A 15248-nucleotide genomic window follows, 5' to 3' on the forward strand; every position below is an offset into this window, starting at 1 on the left:
AGGCAAAGGCCACTGCATGACATACTTTGGTATGGGTGTTTGCCTTATGACTGCATGTTTTTGAATGTGGTTGTGGTGTTTTCCCAAACTAATGCTTGGTTCCCTTTCCCTTTTAATAAAACTTCTTTTTTGTTATACACAGAGACAATGCTTGCGAGAGGGGAAGCATTCCCTCTTAGAGGCGCCAGGGCTGGTGTGAACTTTTCCCAGATGACTGGGCTGACTCTGTGTAGTAGTGTTAAGAGGAGCCCCTAAATATTGAACCCAGCCCTTGCTGCAGCCAACTTCATCTGGCCACTAGGCCCTGACCTTTCAAATCCCTCCTTTAAGATTCACTTCTTCAATGAAACCCATAAAAAGTGATTCAGAGGATGATTAACTTCTTTACATATAATACCTTCTAATTAATCATAATTGTCTATGCTAAACTGCATCTATCTGTTACAGCCTTTAAAATCCTAAGTCTATAAGATCCCTTGTTTCACACTCACCACAAAGGGAAGGAGGCACTCGTGCTGGTTCTGCACCACATATAGGCTCAGCAATGGGATGCGACAGGGACCTGCCAAACTGCATGCTAGACAGAAGAAGTTTTCCAGGGCTTCACAAAGTTTAGAACATGTGTTGGCCCAAAAGGGTGGCTTGACATCCACAATGAGGATCTGTGGGAGCTGCCATGAGTGTGCAGTGGCATAAGCTTTACCAGCAGTGTACCCTCTCCTTGTTTCTGACAGTGTTTTTCTGGAATTCATGGCATCTGAACAGGAAACAGCGCACCAGCTGTCCAATCACCCATCTGCCTCTGAGAAGGAGAAAACAGAAAGCAGGAATGAGTGAGACTGTCATCCTGAGATATGGTGCTAAATCCAGCCTGAACTCAGCCTAGGCTATAGCAGAGCAATAATATCAATGCATCTAGAGAGGTATGAAAATCAAGTGAGTTAGCCTAGAAAATGTAGCTAATCCTTCTGGGGAACTACAGCCTGACCCCCAGCTCCTTAGTTGGGGGAAGTAGCCTGGGGAGTAAGATGTAGCAGCGAGACCTGAGTTTAAAATATGATACAGCAACAACAACAAAAAGACACTGCAAGTTGGGACTGCATATGTCTAAGCCTTCCATTGTGGACAGGGAGGAAAAAGTCTTGTACTTCAGAGCTTGAGCCAATCCTTAGAGATCAAGATGAGACCTAATAGTTATGTAAAGGGCAGCTTATTCCACATCAGCCTACAGCAGAGTTTTCAGGCCAGTCTCTGAAGCATCTGGTTCTGGTCACTGTCAGAGACAGGATACAGGACAAGATGGACTGCTGAGCTGATCCAGTATGGCAATTCCTATGTTCCTCTGGGCCCCTCTCTATACAGCCCTGGTGCAACCGCAACTGGAATAACATATTCGGTTCTGGGCACCACATTACCAGATATTGACAAACTGGATCAGCTCAGCAGTCCATCTAGTCCTGTACCCTCATATGTAAAATGAAAATAATGCTACTTACCTCCTTTGTAGAACACTTTGAGATCTATGGATGCAAAATGCTATGTATGAGCCAGGTATTATTATTAAGAAAACTGTAACATTGCTAAGTGGTAACTAAGGAGTGGGGAGTAGGAGACAGGTGTACAGTACAGGAATTGAGAGTGAAAATAATCAAGGAGAAACCCATTTAATCTCATTCAAGGGGGTACAACAGGAGTAAAGGGTTGAATTGAAGAAAAGGAAATTTTAGGCTCAGTATTTTTCTATATTGAGAGAGGGGAACAACTTTGGTAACATGAGGAACTGTCTCCCAAAGAAAGGGGTTGAGGCATTTAAAAATAGATTGGACAAAGTCCTGAAAAGTGTATAGTAGAAAACAGTTCTGCTCTGGCCCATGGAAGATGGAATAGATGAACCCAAAAGGGCTTCCATCTCTGATGCCTACATTCCTAGACTCCAGTTTTTCATATGTATCTTCCAGACTACTTATGATGTTATCCTTTAATTTACTGCAACTTGCATGGTGTTTCAAGTTAGAGAGACAGTGGGCTTTTGGCATGAGAGCTTGAACAATAGACACTTGAAGGTGAAAAATGGGAATATAAACCCACTTAAAATATGTTTTGCTCACTAAACTTGTGTTAATTTATAACATCCTTAATTGTAGTAGCTGATGCCCCTATTATGGGTCTTGTATTCAAAGGGCCAAATCTTGAAAACCTCACTCTCACAAGACACCTAATGACACGAGTAGGTATTTTGCTTCTGTAAAGGTCAGTTTGTGCCCTCACAGGGAGACCTTTGTGTACACGGGGAGACCCATGCTACAAAGGGAGGCTCATCCACTTCTGTGACCCTGTGCCCCTTTTCCCAGGGACCCTGCAAAGGTATCTCTGAGGCCCTAGAGGTCAGTGTGAGTGGGGAGTAGTGAAATGGCAGGGGAAGTAAGAGCAGGGGCAGGAAGTGTGTGCCATAAGTTAACACAGCTACAGTCCCAGAGTAAACACTCCAGGGCTTGGCTTAAAAGCTTAAAAGCAGAAAATTCATTTAGGATCCTGCGCAGTTCTTAAATTATTCCTGCTCAGTTCCTCCCCTGCCCCCATTTCCTCTCCACACACAAATCTTCGGCATAAGGGCTAGCACCTTCCTGTTAAAAACAAAAAACTTTTCCTTCCTTCATCAGGAACAAAGGTGCTGTCTAAAATCTCCTTTTACCTCACTAAATGTAAATGTTTTTGCTCAAACCAAGCAATGCAACTTCTAGGATATTGAAGTTGTTTAAAATTAAGATATTTTGCTAATAGCAACAGTAGAAAAGCATTCAGATATCCTTGTGCTCAGACAAGTGATTGTATAATCTACCATTTAACTGTACATATCTATTCCCTATAAGCCAGAATCTGATCCGTTACAGCTGTATAAATGCACGTTAGTTCCAGTGAAATAACTAAATTATGCTGGATTTACTGAGGTGTGATGTTGGCCAGAATCTGTCCCTGTTTGCATTCTGTCATAGTTCTTAGTTTTCTGATCAGTTCTGCTCAGTCATGTACTTTTTAAAGCTTCTTTAAGGAGAAATGCTAGTGTATTTCTTACAGGCACCAATGGAACTAACCAGACTTTCCCTCTTGCCTGTACTCCAGAGACAAGAGCTCCACAGCTCTTACTAGGGAAGAGGCAGTCTTGTCTGTCTCAAGTACAGTAGAACCTCAGAGTTATGAACTGACCAGTCAACCTATGCTCATTTGGAACCAGGCAGCAGCAGAGACCAAAAAAAAAAAGGCAAATGTAATACAGTACTGTATTAAATGTAAACTACTAAAAAAAAAAAAAAGGGAAATCAGCATTTTTCTTCTGCATAGTAAAGTTTCAAAACTGTATTAAGTTAATTAAATTAATATTCAGTTGTAAACTTTTGAAAGAACAACCATAACATTTTGTTCAGCGTTACAAACATTTCGGAGTTACAAACACCCTCCATTCCCGAGATGTTCGTAACTCTGAGGTTCTACTGTAATGTCAACAAAACTGTTATATTCAGATTCTGGGATCGTTGTCAGTGTTAACAGGGCAGAAAGAGAACAGCTTGACTTTCAGTTGCCAGACTACTATTTCAGGGCTGGTGGCAGGTACAAATATCTTGCTTTGACTTACAATCTGATCTTATTTCATATGAAAATACAGAATACCCAGGTTGCTCTCCCGAAGGCTTTCCTAGATCTTTGATTGAAATGACTTCCCCATCTAGTCTGAGGACAATCTTTCGTTGTCATTCTTTTGTTTTGGGAAGAGGCTCCTCTACACCCCCTCCTCCCAATTCTCTCCTTTACCAGGAAGCAAAACCTAGTTGATGCAGTCAAAAATCCAAAAAAGGAATTTTATCTTGTGCTGGTTTCAGAGAAAAACTGAGGTGAATGAAGTGTTGAAAGGTACATAGATTTCATGAATTTGAATGAGACTGTTTTTCTTGATGCTTTCTGTATTATGCTTATTTTAAGTGGCTTCAAGAAAATAGATCACTAGCTGTGTTCTCTTGTGTCAACTGCAGGAATTAAACTTGTTTCTTAATCCTGGTGTAATGTTAAACAACCTGCACTTCATACTATCCATATGTCTCAAACACTTTGTTGTGTGTATTATTTAATGCACAAAGCAGGGTATCTCCCCCTTTCATATGTTTTATCTTAATTAACATTAGCTGTGAAAATGTTAGTATTACTAGATAATACTATATAGTCCTCTAATTAGATAATGCAATATAATTCGATCCTCAGCTAAGCAGCAGGTGACCTGTTAGAACCTGACATAAGTGATTACAGTAGAGCTCAATATTTCTGAGAGCCAACTGTCAGTTCAAATAACCAATGTGATGTATGTTTATTGCTCAACATAATGGGACAGTTAACTGTCAGAACTAGTTGCTAATGGTAGTATGGGTTTTGCTCAAAGTAACTAGAGCGCATATTGTCAGAGCTAGGAATAACATCTTAACAGAAGTAAACCGAAACAAAACTTGCCAGAGCAGGTGAGCAGTGATTTCTGGTCACATTCTGCACAACTGCATATTAGAATTATTACCAATTCAGTAGACATAATAGTAAAATATTAAAAACTCTGGCCTAGAGCCACAAAGGTACCTAGGCACTTACACCCCAGACCTAGGGGATTTATATAGATGTCTCCCATCTCTCTTCCCCCTCTGGTAGATGGGGAGGAATTGAACCTGAGTCTCCAAAATCCCAGTCAAGTGCTCCAATAGTTAGTCTAAGAGTTATAAAGTGGGTACTGCTATCACCATCTCCTCCTGCTCCAGCTGTTCTGTGCAGAGTGAGTGAGACAGGAACTTAATTCATTCCCACAAGAAATGCCTTAGGCACCTTGCTGACTGACTTCAAGCAGCAGGATCCCATTTCATGGGAGGTACCTCTCTATCAAAGGGTATGTCTATACGATGGGATTAGTCTGAATTTATATAATTCAAATTTTGGAAACAGATTGTATAAAGTCGAATGTATGCGGCCACACTAAGCACATTAATTTGGCGGTGTGCGTCCATGTACTGGGGCTAGCGTCGATTTCCGGAGAGTTGCACTGTGGGTAGCTATCCCATAGTTATCCCATAGTTCCCGGAGTCTCCTCCACCCATTGGAATTCCGGGTTGAGATCCCAATGCCTGATGGGGCCAAAAACATTGTTGCGGGTGGTTCTGGGTACATCCTCCCCCCTCTCAAGGGAAGCAATGGCAGACAACCGTTTCGCGTCTTTTTCCTGGGTGAACAGTGCAGTCGCCATACCACGGCAAGCATGGAGCCCGCTCAGCTCAAGACAGCAGTCATGAACATTGTAAACACCTCACACGTTATCGTGCAGTTTATGCTGAACCAGAACCTGCAAAACCAGGCGGCAAGGAGTAGGCTACAGCAGCGTGGTGGCAAGAGTGATGAGGACATGGACATGGAATTCTATCAAACCGCGGGCCCCGGTGCTTTGGAGATCATGCTGTTAATGGGGCAGGTTATAGCCGTGGAACGCCGATTCTGGGCCCGGGAAACAAGCACAGACTGGTGGGACCGCATAGTGTTGCAGGTGTGGGACGATTCCCAGTGGCTGCGAAACTTTCGCATGCGTAAGGGCACTTTCATGGAACTTTGTGACTTGCTTTCCCCTGCCCTGAAGCACCAGAATACCAAGATGAGAGCAGCCCTCACAGTTGAGAAGCGAGTGGCGATAGCCCTGTGGACGCTTGCAACGCCAGACAGCTACCGGTCAGTCGGCAATCAAATTGGAGTGGGCAAATCTATTGTGGGGGCTGCTGTGATGCAAGTAGCCAAAGCAATCACTGAGCTGCTGCTACGAAAGGTAATGACTCTGGGAAATGTGCAGATCATAGTGGATGGCTTTGCTGCAATGGGATTCCCTAACTGTGGTGGGGCGATAGATGGAACCCATATCCCTATCTTGGCACCGGAACACCAGGGTACACAGTACATAAACCGCAAGGGGTACTTTTCAATGGTGCTGCAAGCACTTGTGGATCACAAGGGATGTTTCACCAACATCAATGTGGGCTGGCCGGGAAGGGTTCATGACGCTCGCGTCTTCAGGAACACTACTCTGTTTAAACGGCTGCAGCAAGGGACTTACTTCCCGGACCAGAAAATAACCGTTGGAGATGTTGAAATGCCTATATGTGGCGGGGCCAGACTACCACACCTTAACCCGGAAGGAGTTAAGCCACAGGGACTGGCAGCGGAAGTCCCGCCTCCCTGGGCAGATTGGGCATGCTCCAAGTGCTACAGGAGTATAAAGGGAGGGAGACCAGCTCATTCTGGGCTGGAGCCCATAGGAGAAGGACCTGCCGGGGGAGCTCCTGCGGCGGACCAGCCACACCCGCTGACTGCACCGGGAAGAGACGCCGTCCACGGCCCGCCTGTGTCCTGGCGATTGGAGGAGACCCAGGAGACAACCGAATCTGCCGAGTACCAAGGACCCGATGACTCCTGGGAGACCCCAATGGAGAGCCTGGTAGGAAGTGACCCCGGGAGGGTGACAGAGTGGTACCTCCCCCCGCAGGGAAACTCAGCGTGTTTCGGTCGGAACCCCCTGCTGAGTTGGTGGCAAACCACTATGCTACTGTTAGGGCCCCGGGTCGGGGCTCCCCTACTGGGGCTGTCGCATCCCAATGATAAAGACTCTGGCCACTAGGCCACACTACCCTTCACCCGAGGGTTGCTTCCTGGACTCTGGCCGGTAGGCCCCACTGCCCTGTAGCCAAGGGCCGTGTTATAGACTCCTGCCGTCATGCCGCGTCTCCTTGAGGTAAAGGGGACGTCATAGACTCTGGCCACTAGGCCACACTGCCCTGGACTGAAGGGCTATTTTACGGATGGTGGCGGATAGTCCACGCCGCTCACAACCTTAGCGGCGTGGACCGTCGCACTATAGTTATCCTTGGGGACCCAGCCTACCCCTTAATGCCATGGCTCATGAAGCCATACACAGGCAGCCTGGACAGGAGTCAGGAGCTGTTCAACTACAGGCTGAGCAAGTGCAGAATGGTGGTAGAATGTGCATTTGGCCGTTTAAAAGGTTGCTGGCGCTCGTTACTGACTCGGTCAGACCTCAGCCAAACCAATATCCCCATTGTTATTGCTGCTTGCTGTGTGCTCCACAATCTCTGTGAGAGTAAGGGAGAGATCTTTATGGCGGGGTGGGAGGCTGAGGCAAATCGCCTGGCTGCTGATTATGCGCAGCTAGACACCAGGGTGATTAGAAGATCACACCAGGTAGCGCTGCGCATCAGAGAAGCTTTGAAAACCAGTTTCATGACTGGCCAGGCTATGGTGTGAAAGTTCTGTTGGAAACCCGCCCCCTTGATTGACTCATTCCCTATAAGCAAACCACACTCCCCCCTTAAATCACAGTTTGCTTTTAAAAGAAATAAAGTCACTATCATTTAAAAATCATGTATTCTTTATTAATTGACTATAAACATAGGGAGAGAACCGACAAGGTAACCCGGATGAGGTTTGGGAGGAGGATAGGAGAGAAGTAAAAGGCCACTGAAAAAATTCAATATAATGACAGCCTTTTGGTTGGGCTGTCCACTGGGGTGGAGTGGGAGGGTGCACGGAGCCTCTCCCCTGCGTTCTTGCATGTCTGGGTGAGGAGGCTATGGAACATGGTCAGGGGAGAGAGAGGTTATACAGTGGCTGCAGCGGCACTCTGTTATCCTGCTGCTGTTCCTGAAGCTCCACCAGATGCCGGAGCATGTCCGTTTGATCACGCAGCAGCCCCAGCATTGCAGCCTGCCACCTCTCATCTCGAGCATCCTTCATGACCTCACATTCACTGGCATCTTTCCTGTACTTAGATACCGTGTCCTTCCACTCATTCACATGAGCTCTTTCATTGTGGGTGCATTCCATTATTTCCAAGAACATCTCATCTCGCGTCCTCTTTCTCTGCTGTCTTATCTGAGATAGCCTTTGGGACGGAGGAGGGAGGCTTGAAAAATTTGCACTGCTGGAGGAATGGAAAAAAGGAGAGAAGTTTTTAAAAAGATACATTTTACAGAACAATGCTTATACTCTTTCACGGTGAAAAACACTATTCACATTACATAGCACAGGGGTTGGCAACCTACGGCACGCGTGCCAAACACGGCACGCAAGCCGATTTTGAATGGCACGCGGCTGCCTGCCACGGTTCCGACCCCCAGCCGCACTCAGCCCCCCCCGCCCACCGCTCTCCCCTGTTGGGGCAGGAGGCAGAAGCTTCGTCCTGCAGCAGCCAAGCTCCCCCGCTTCTTCCCCCAGCCATGGTGCAGCCTGCTTTTCTGCCCCTTCTCCTCTCCTTCCCTGCGCCGGCCCTTGCAAAGGGAGGGGGGAGGAGTGGCAGCATGCTCGCTGCTCCGCAAAAGCCTCGCTGCCCCGCTCTCCCAGACGGAGCTCCAGCTGGCACGCGGCAGCCCCGCGGCCCCTTGCTAAAGCCGGCCCTGGGTAAAGGAGGCAGAGAAGAGGTAGGGACGGGGCCTTGGGGCAGGGGGTGGAACAGGACATATCCCTTCCAGCCCCCTGCCATGAACTGCTCAGGGCAGAGGGCAGGGGGCTGGGAGCACCCCCACGAGCCGAGCACCCCCAGCCTTCTGCTCTGCACCCCCCCACACCCAGCCTTCTGCTCTGCACCCCCCCACACCCTCAGCCCTCTACCCTGACCTCTGAAGCCTCCCACACCCTCAGCCTTCTGCCCAGCACCCCCACACACCCCTCCAGCCCTCTGCCCTGACCTCTGAAGCCCCCCCCACACCCAGCCTTCTGCCCTGCACCCCCCCACACCCTCAGCCCTCTACCCTGACCTCTGAAGCCCCCCCCACACCCAGCCTTCTGCCCTGCACCCCCCCACACCCCTCCAGCCCTCTGCCCTGACCTCTGAAGCCCCCCATGCCCCCAGCCTTCTGCCCTGTACCTCAACATACCCCCAGCCCTCTGCCTTGACCTCTGAAGCCCCCCCACAGCCACCCTTCTGGGGGTGTGGGGAGCTTCAGAGGTCAGGCCCCACTCAGCCTGCTGCCGGCCTAGGTGAACAGAACGCCAGGCTGGCAGCGAGCTGAGAAGGCTGGTGGCGTAAGATCAGCATTTTAATTTAATTTTAAATGAAGCTTCTTAAATATTTAGAAAACCTTGTTTACTTTACATACAACAATAGTTTAGTTATATAATATATAGACTTATAGAGAGAGACCTTCTAAAAAATGTTAAAATGTATTACTGGCATGCAAAACTTTAAATTAAAGTAAATAAATGAAGACTCGGCACACTGCTTCTGAAAGGTTGCCGACCCCTGACATAGCACATGTGATTTCAGTACAAGGTCGCATTTTCCATCTTAATATTGAGAGCCTGTGGCTTTGGTGTTAGAGATCACAGACACAGGTCCGGGCAACAGAATTCGGCTTGCATGCGGCCATGGTAAGCCATTGTCTTTTGGCTTCTGCGCCCTCCTTTCCCACATACCAAGCAAAGCCCGTTGACTGCTGCGGTTTTCCTGTTAACCTTCAGCAGCAGAAAACAAACTAACACCCCCCCCCCCCATCCAATTCTCTGGGATGATCGCTTTATCCCTCCCCCCACCGCGTGGCTGGTATCAGGGAAGATCCCTGCAGAAACCAAACTAACCCTCCCCCCCCCCCACCCGCCATGAATTATCTGGGATGATTGCTGTACCCCTCCCCCCACCGCGTGGCTGGTATCAGGGAAGATCCCTGCTAGCCAAAGGTGAAAAGCTCAGCGCCAATTTCCCCCTCCCCTCACCCGAGTGCTGGGCTAACTGCAGGGAAGGATTTCCTTTCAGCCACAGGCAAACAGCCCAGTAGGAACGGCCACCTCTGTCCCCTTAATTAAATTCCCGTATTTCAACCAGGTTACCATGAGCGATAGCATTCTCCTGAGGATTACACAGCGAGATAAAGAACGGATGTTGCTTGAATGCCAGCAAACACTGGGACCATAAGCTGCCAGGCTTTGTCGTGCAATGATACCAGATTACTTGCTACTAGCATGGCGTGGTCAAGTGTCCTACCATGGAGGATGGAATAAGGCTGCACTGCCCAGAAACATTCTGCAAAGGCTTTTGGAGTACCTCCAGGAAAGCTTCATGGAGATGTCCCTGGAAGATTTCCGCTCCATCCCCAGACACGTTAACAGACTTTTCCAGTAGCTGTACTGGCCGCGAATGCATCCCAAGTCCTCAGGGCAAATTAATCATTAAAAAACGCTTGCTTTTAAACCATGTTTTATATTTTAAAAGATAAACTCACCTGAGGTCCCTTCCATGGGGTCATGGTCTTGAGTACTGGCTTGGGAGGGTACTTCAGTCAGGCTGAGAAAAAGATCCTGGCTGTTGGGGAGAACAGGGTGCTGTGTGCTCTCCGCAAGCTCGTCCTCCTCTTCCTCCTCCTCCTCTTCCCTGTCCGCAGAATCCTCAGGTGTGGCTGATGAGATTACCCCCGCCTCAGAATCCACGGTCAGAGGTGGGGTAGTGGTGGCGGCCCCCCCTAGAATTGCATGCAGCTCAGCGTAGAAGCGGCATGTCTGCAGCTCTGACCCAGAGCGACCGTTTGCCTCCTTTGTTTTCTGATAGGCTTGTCTGAGCTCCTTGACTTTCACGTGGCACTGCTCTGAGTCTATTGTGGCCTCTCTCCATCATGCCCTTGGAGATTTTTTCAAAAGTTTTGGCATTTCGTCTTTTTGAATGAAGTTTTGCTAGCACTGAATCCTCTCCCCATATAGTGATCAGATCCAGTACCTCCCGTACGGTCCATGCTGGTGCTCTTTTTCGATTATCAGCCTGCATGGTTACATGTGCTGATGAGCTCTCTGTGGTCACCTATACTCTCCTGTGCTGGGCAAACAGGAAATGAAATTCAAATGTTCGCAGGGCTTTTCCTGTGTACCTGGCCAGTGCATCTGAGTTCAGATTGCTGTCCAGAGCAGTCACAATGGTGCACTGTGGAATAGCTCCCAGAGGCCAATACCATCGAACTGCGGCCACACTAACCCTAATTCGAAATGACAATATCGATTTTGGCGCTACTCCGCTCGTCGGGGAGGAGTACAGAAATCGATTTTAAGAGCCCTTTATTTCGAAATAAATGGCTTAGTTGTGTGGACGGGTGCAGGGTTAATTTGATTTAATGCTGCTAAATTTGAATTAAACTCATAGTGTAGACCAGGCCCAAGAGGGAGGAAGCTCAGCACATTGCTCTATCATTGACACCACCCATTGGCTAGCTTAGGCGGCTCCCCGCCTTAACTCAGGCGGCTCCCCGCCTAGCATGCTGGCTTTTGTGGAATGCATTTTAAGGCACTCATCTCTCCCCATTCTTTGTATAGGGAATCTAGGCACCTAACTTGGGCTTTGTGGATCACTGTGGTGTTCCTGTGACTTTCTAGGTGTCTCAAAGCAAGGCATCATGATGCTTAGTGTTGCAACACTTAAATCCCCTTGTTGATCTGGGCCTCTGTGACTCTGAAAGCTGTAACTGGGCTGGGAATACTTAACAGCTTGGTTGAGGAGCAGTTGGGTATAGTTCCTTTTACTTTTCTTTTTTAATGTATAAATTAGTAAAACTTGTGCCTAACATCATCCTAACACTCCCTGTAGCCTATATTAAATGGATTAAAAACTTAACTGAGATATTGCAGAAAGTAATTGTAATTAGGAAATTGTTACCAGTGAGGTATCTTTGGTGGGGTTCCACAGCAATCTGTTTTCTGCCCACTGCTATTCACTATCTTTATCAACAATCTGGAAGAAATAGCTGCTAAAATTTGCAGATGAGACCAAAATTGGTGAAGTGGTAAATGATGGGGACAGGTCAGTTATATAGCCTGATCTGGATTGCTTGGCAAAGTGGGTTCATTTGAACAACATTTATATAATGTAGCCATATGCAATTAATCTATGAACCTATATGGGGCTATTAGAGCCCCAGATGAGCTGAGTTTACAAATCTGACATTTTCTGGTTAGGTTTCAAGGACCTCTGGGAGTGCTGCTGTTTCTAAGAGGGAGCTCTCTCACATGGAGAAAGGAGCAGCAAGGTCTTCAGCAACAAGGGGAGGGGAGCTATACAGTTTGGATGGCCTCCATCTCAGAAGAAGGGGAACCTAAACTAGTCAGGAGGGCTTGCATCCACAAAGACTCATAGGTGTTGCAACTTTTAGGCACCTATAAAATCACTGGAACAAAACTGGGATCCACAAAGCCAAAGTTAGGTGCTTAGCCTCCCTACAAAATGAATGAGGAGAGCGAGCGAGAGGCACCTAAGGGCTTGTCTACATTACCCGCTGAATCGACAGGCAGCAATCGATCCAGTGGGGGTTGATTTATTGTGTCTAGTCTAGACGCGATAAATCGACCGCTGAGTGCTCTCCCATTGACTCCGGTACTCCACCAGGGCGAGAGGTGCAGGCGGAGTCGATGGGAGAGCGTCAGCAGTCGACTTACCACAGTGAAGACACCACGGTAAGTAGATTTAAGTACATCGATTTCAGCTATGTGAAGTGTAACTTAGAATATTAGGGTTGGAAGGGACCTCAGGAGGTCATCTAGTCCAACCCCCTACTCAAAGCAGGACCAATTCCCAACTAAATCATCCCAGCCAGGGCTTTGTCAAGCCTGACCGAAAAATCTCTAAGAAGGAGATTCCACCATCTCCCTAGGTAACCCATTCAAGTGCTTCACAACACTCCTAGTGAAAAAGTTTGTCCTAATATCCAACCTAAACATCCCAAACTGCAACTTGAGACCATTACTCCTTGTTCTGTCATCTGCTACCACTGAGAACAGTCTAGATCCATCCTCTTTGGAACCCCTTTTCAGGTAGTTGAAAGCAGCTAGCAAATCCCCCCGATTCTTCTCTTCTACAGACTAAATAATCCCAGTTCCCTCAGCCTCTCCTCATAAGTCATGTGCTCCAGCCCCCTAAGCATTTTTGTTGCCCTCCACTGGACTCTTTCCAATTTTTCCACATCCTTCTTGTAGTGTGGGACCAAAACTGGACACACTACTCCAGATGAGACCTCACCAATGTCGAATAGAGGGAATGATCACATCCCTCAATCTGCTGGCAATGCCCCTACTTATACAGCCCAAAATGCCATTAGCCTTCTTGGCAACAAGGGCACACTGTTGACTTGGTTCCCAGCTTCTCGTCCACTGTTAACCTACATCCTTTTCTGCAGAGTTGCTGCCTAGACATTCGGTCCCGAGTCTGTAGCAGTGCATGGGATTCTTCTGTCCTAAGTGCAGGACTCTGCACTTGTCCTTGTTGAACCTCATCAGGTTTCTTTTGGCCCAATCCTCTAATTTGTCTAGGTCCCTCTGTATCCTATCCCTATCCTCCAGCGTATCTACCACTCCTCCCAGTTTAGTGTCATCTGCAAACTTGCTGACGGTGCAGTCCACGCCATCCTCCAGATCATTAATGAAGATATTGAACAAAACCAGCCCCAGGACCGACCCTTGGGGCACTCCGCTTGATACCGGCTGCCAACTAGACATGGATCTTAGATCGATCCCACCCCCAGTGTAGACCAGGTCTAAGAATGGGATCCCAAAAGCCAGCATGCTAGGCAGGGAGTTGCCTAAACTAGCCAGTGAGAGATGCCAATGAGAGGCTGGGGCCTAATCCCTGCCCTGCTCAGAGTCTAGCGCCTAAAGGGCAGGGCCGGCTCCAGGGTTTTGGCCGCCCCAAGCAGCCAAAACAAAAACAAACAAAAACAAAAACAAAAAGCCGCGATCGCGATCTGCGGCGGCAATTCGGCAGGAGGTCCTTCGCTCCCAGGCGGAGTGAGGAACCGTCCGCCGAATTGCCGCCGAATACCTGGTCGTGCCGCCCCTTTCCGGAGCGGCCGCCCCAAGCACCTGCTTGACAAGCGGGTGCCTGGAGCCTGCCCTGCTAAAGGGTGCAGTCTTTGGAACCATCTCTGCTTGCGATCCACAACCAGGAACCCCTTTCCTGCAGTCAGGCGGCTTAGATGACTAAGCTGTTTTTTGCAAGGAGGAATTACATGCCTGACTAAATCCACATAAAACAGCGAGGGGGAGGAGGAAGCCTCTTTTGCAACCCTTAGCCCAGTGGTTAGAACACTCACCTGGAATGTGGGAAACCTTGGTTCAGTTGCCCACTCTGCCTGATGGGGAGAAAGGATTTGAACAGGGTCTCTCTCCTCCCTATCAAGGAGAGTGGGGAATTGAATCCAGGTCTCCCTCTTGGGGAGTGCTCTCCCCACTGGACTAAAGGTTAGAAGGGAAGATGGCACCTCCTCCTCCTCCTCTGGAAAGACTGTGAGTTGGCCCCTATATAGTAGGCATGCTCTAAGCCAGGAGCGGGCAAACTATGGGTCACATCTGACCCGCCAGCCGTTTTAATCTGGCCTTGAGCTCCCGCTGAGGAGCAGGGTCAGGGGTTTGCCCCGTTCCAGCACTCCAGCTGGGGAGCAGGGTTGGGGGCTGCTCCACACGGCTCCCAGAAGCAGCAGCATGTACCCTCCAGCTCCTACGCATAGGGGCAGCCAAGGGGCTCCGCTCCACACGCTGCCCTTGCCCCAAGCACCGCCCCCGCAGCTCTCATTGGCCAGGAACTGTGGCCAATGGGAGCTGCAGGGGCAGTGCCTGAGGACGGGGCAGTGCGCAAAGCCGCCTGGCCACGCCTCTGGATAGGATCTGGAGCGGGGATATGCTACTGCTTCCAGGAGTTCCATGAGGTAAACGCTGCCCGGATCCTGTACCCCTGAGCCACCCCCCCCCACGCCCCAACCATCTGCTCCAGCCCTGATCCCCCTCCCACTTTCCAAACCCCTCAGTCCCATCCCGGAGCACCCTTCTACACCCCAAGCCCCTCATCTCCAGCCCCACCCTGGAGGCCACACCCCCAGCCAGAGCCCTCACCCCCTCCTGCCCCCTAATCCCAATTTCATGAGCATTCATGGCCCGCCATACAATTTCTATACCCAGATGTGGCACTCTGGCCAAAAGATTTGCTCACCCCTGCTCTAAGCACATCTATCAGCTTGGGACTTGCAGGCAAGATAGGTGGGGGGATGTCTCCCTTGCCCAGGTTTGATGATACTGTTGGGGCTTAGGCAGGAGATAGGTGCGTGGACACTTAGAGAGAAGTGTTGTATGTATGGCCAGAGGCAGAAACCTAGGTTCATAGGGAACTTTTACAGCAAACTTAGGTGCTGAGTGAGTTTAGGTGCCTATAG

At 48.8% G+C, this 15248-nt stretch overlaps 1 protein-coding gene across 2 annotated transcripts in view; it reads right to left on the reverse strand.

Annotated features, from left to right (window-relative positions):
- Positions 1-15248, reverse strand: part of M1AP (meiosis 1 associated protein) — an 85230-nt gene that overhangs the window by 62927 nt on the left and 7055 nt on the right. Inside the window, exon 2 of one of the 2 annotated variants that reach the window (XR_010601966.1) lies at positions 492-802. Coding sequence is in view for 1 of the 2 variants with exons in the window: in XM_065598376.1 (XP_065454448.1) it covers positions 492-752 (261 nt within the window). In the remaining variant the exon portion in view is untranslated. Of the gene's footprint in view, positions 1-491; positions 897-15248 lie in introns of those variants that run through there. The other variant, XM_065598376.1, reaches the window with a different exon arrangement.

This window comes from Chrysemys picta, chromosome 5 (genome assembly GCF_011386835.1).
Source record: "Chrysemys picta bellii isolate R12L10 chromosome 5, ASM1138683v2, whole genome shotgun sequence".
NCBI lineage: Eukaryota > Metazoa > Chordata > Testudines > Emydidae > Chrysemys > Chrysemys picta.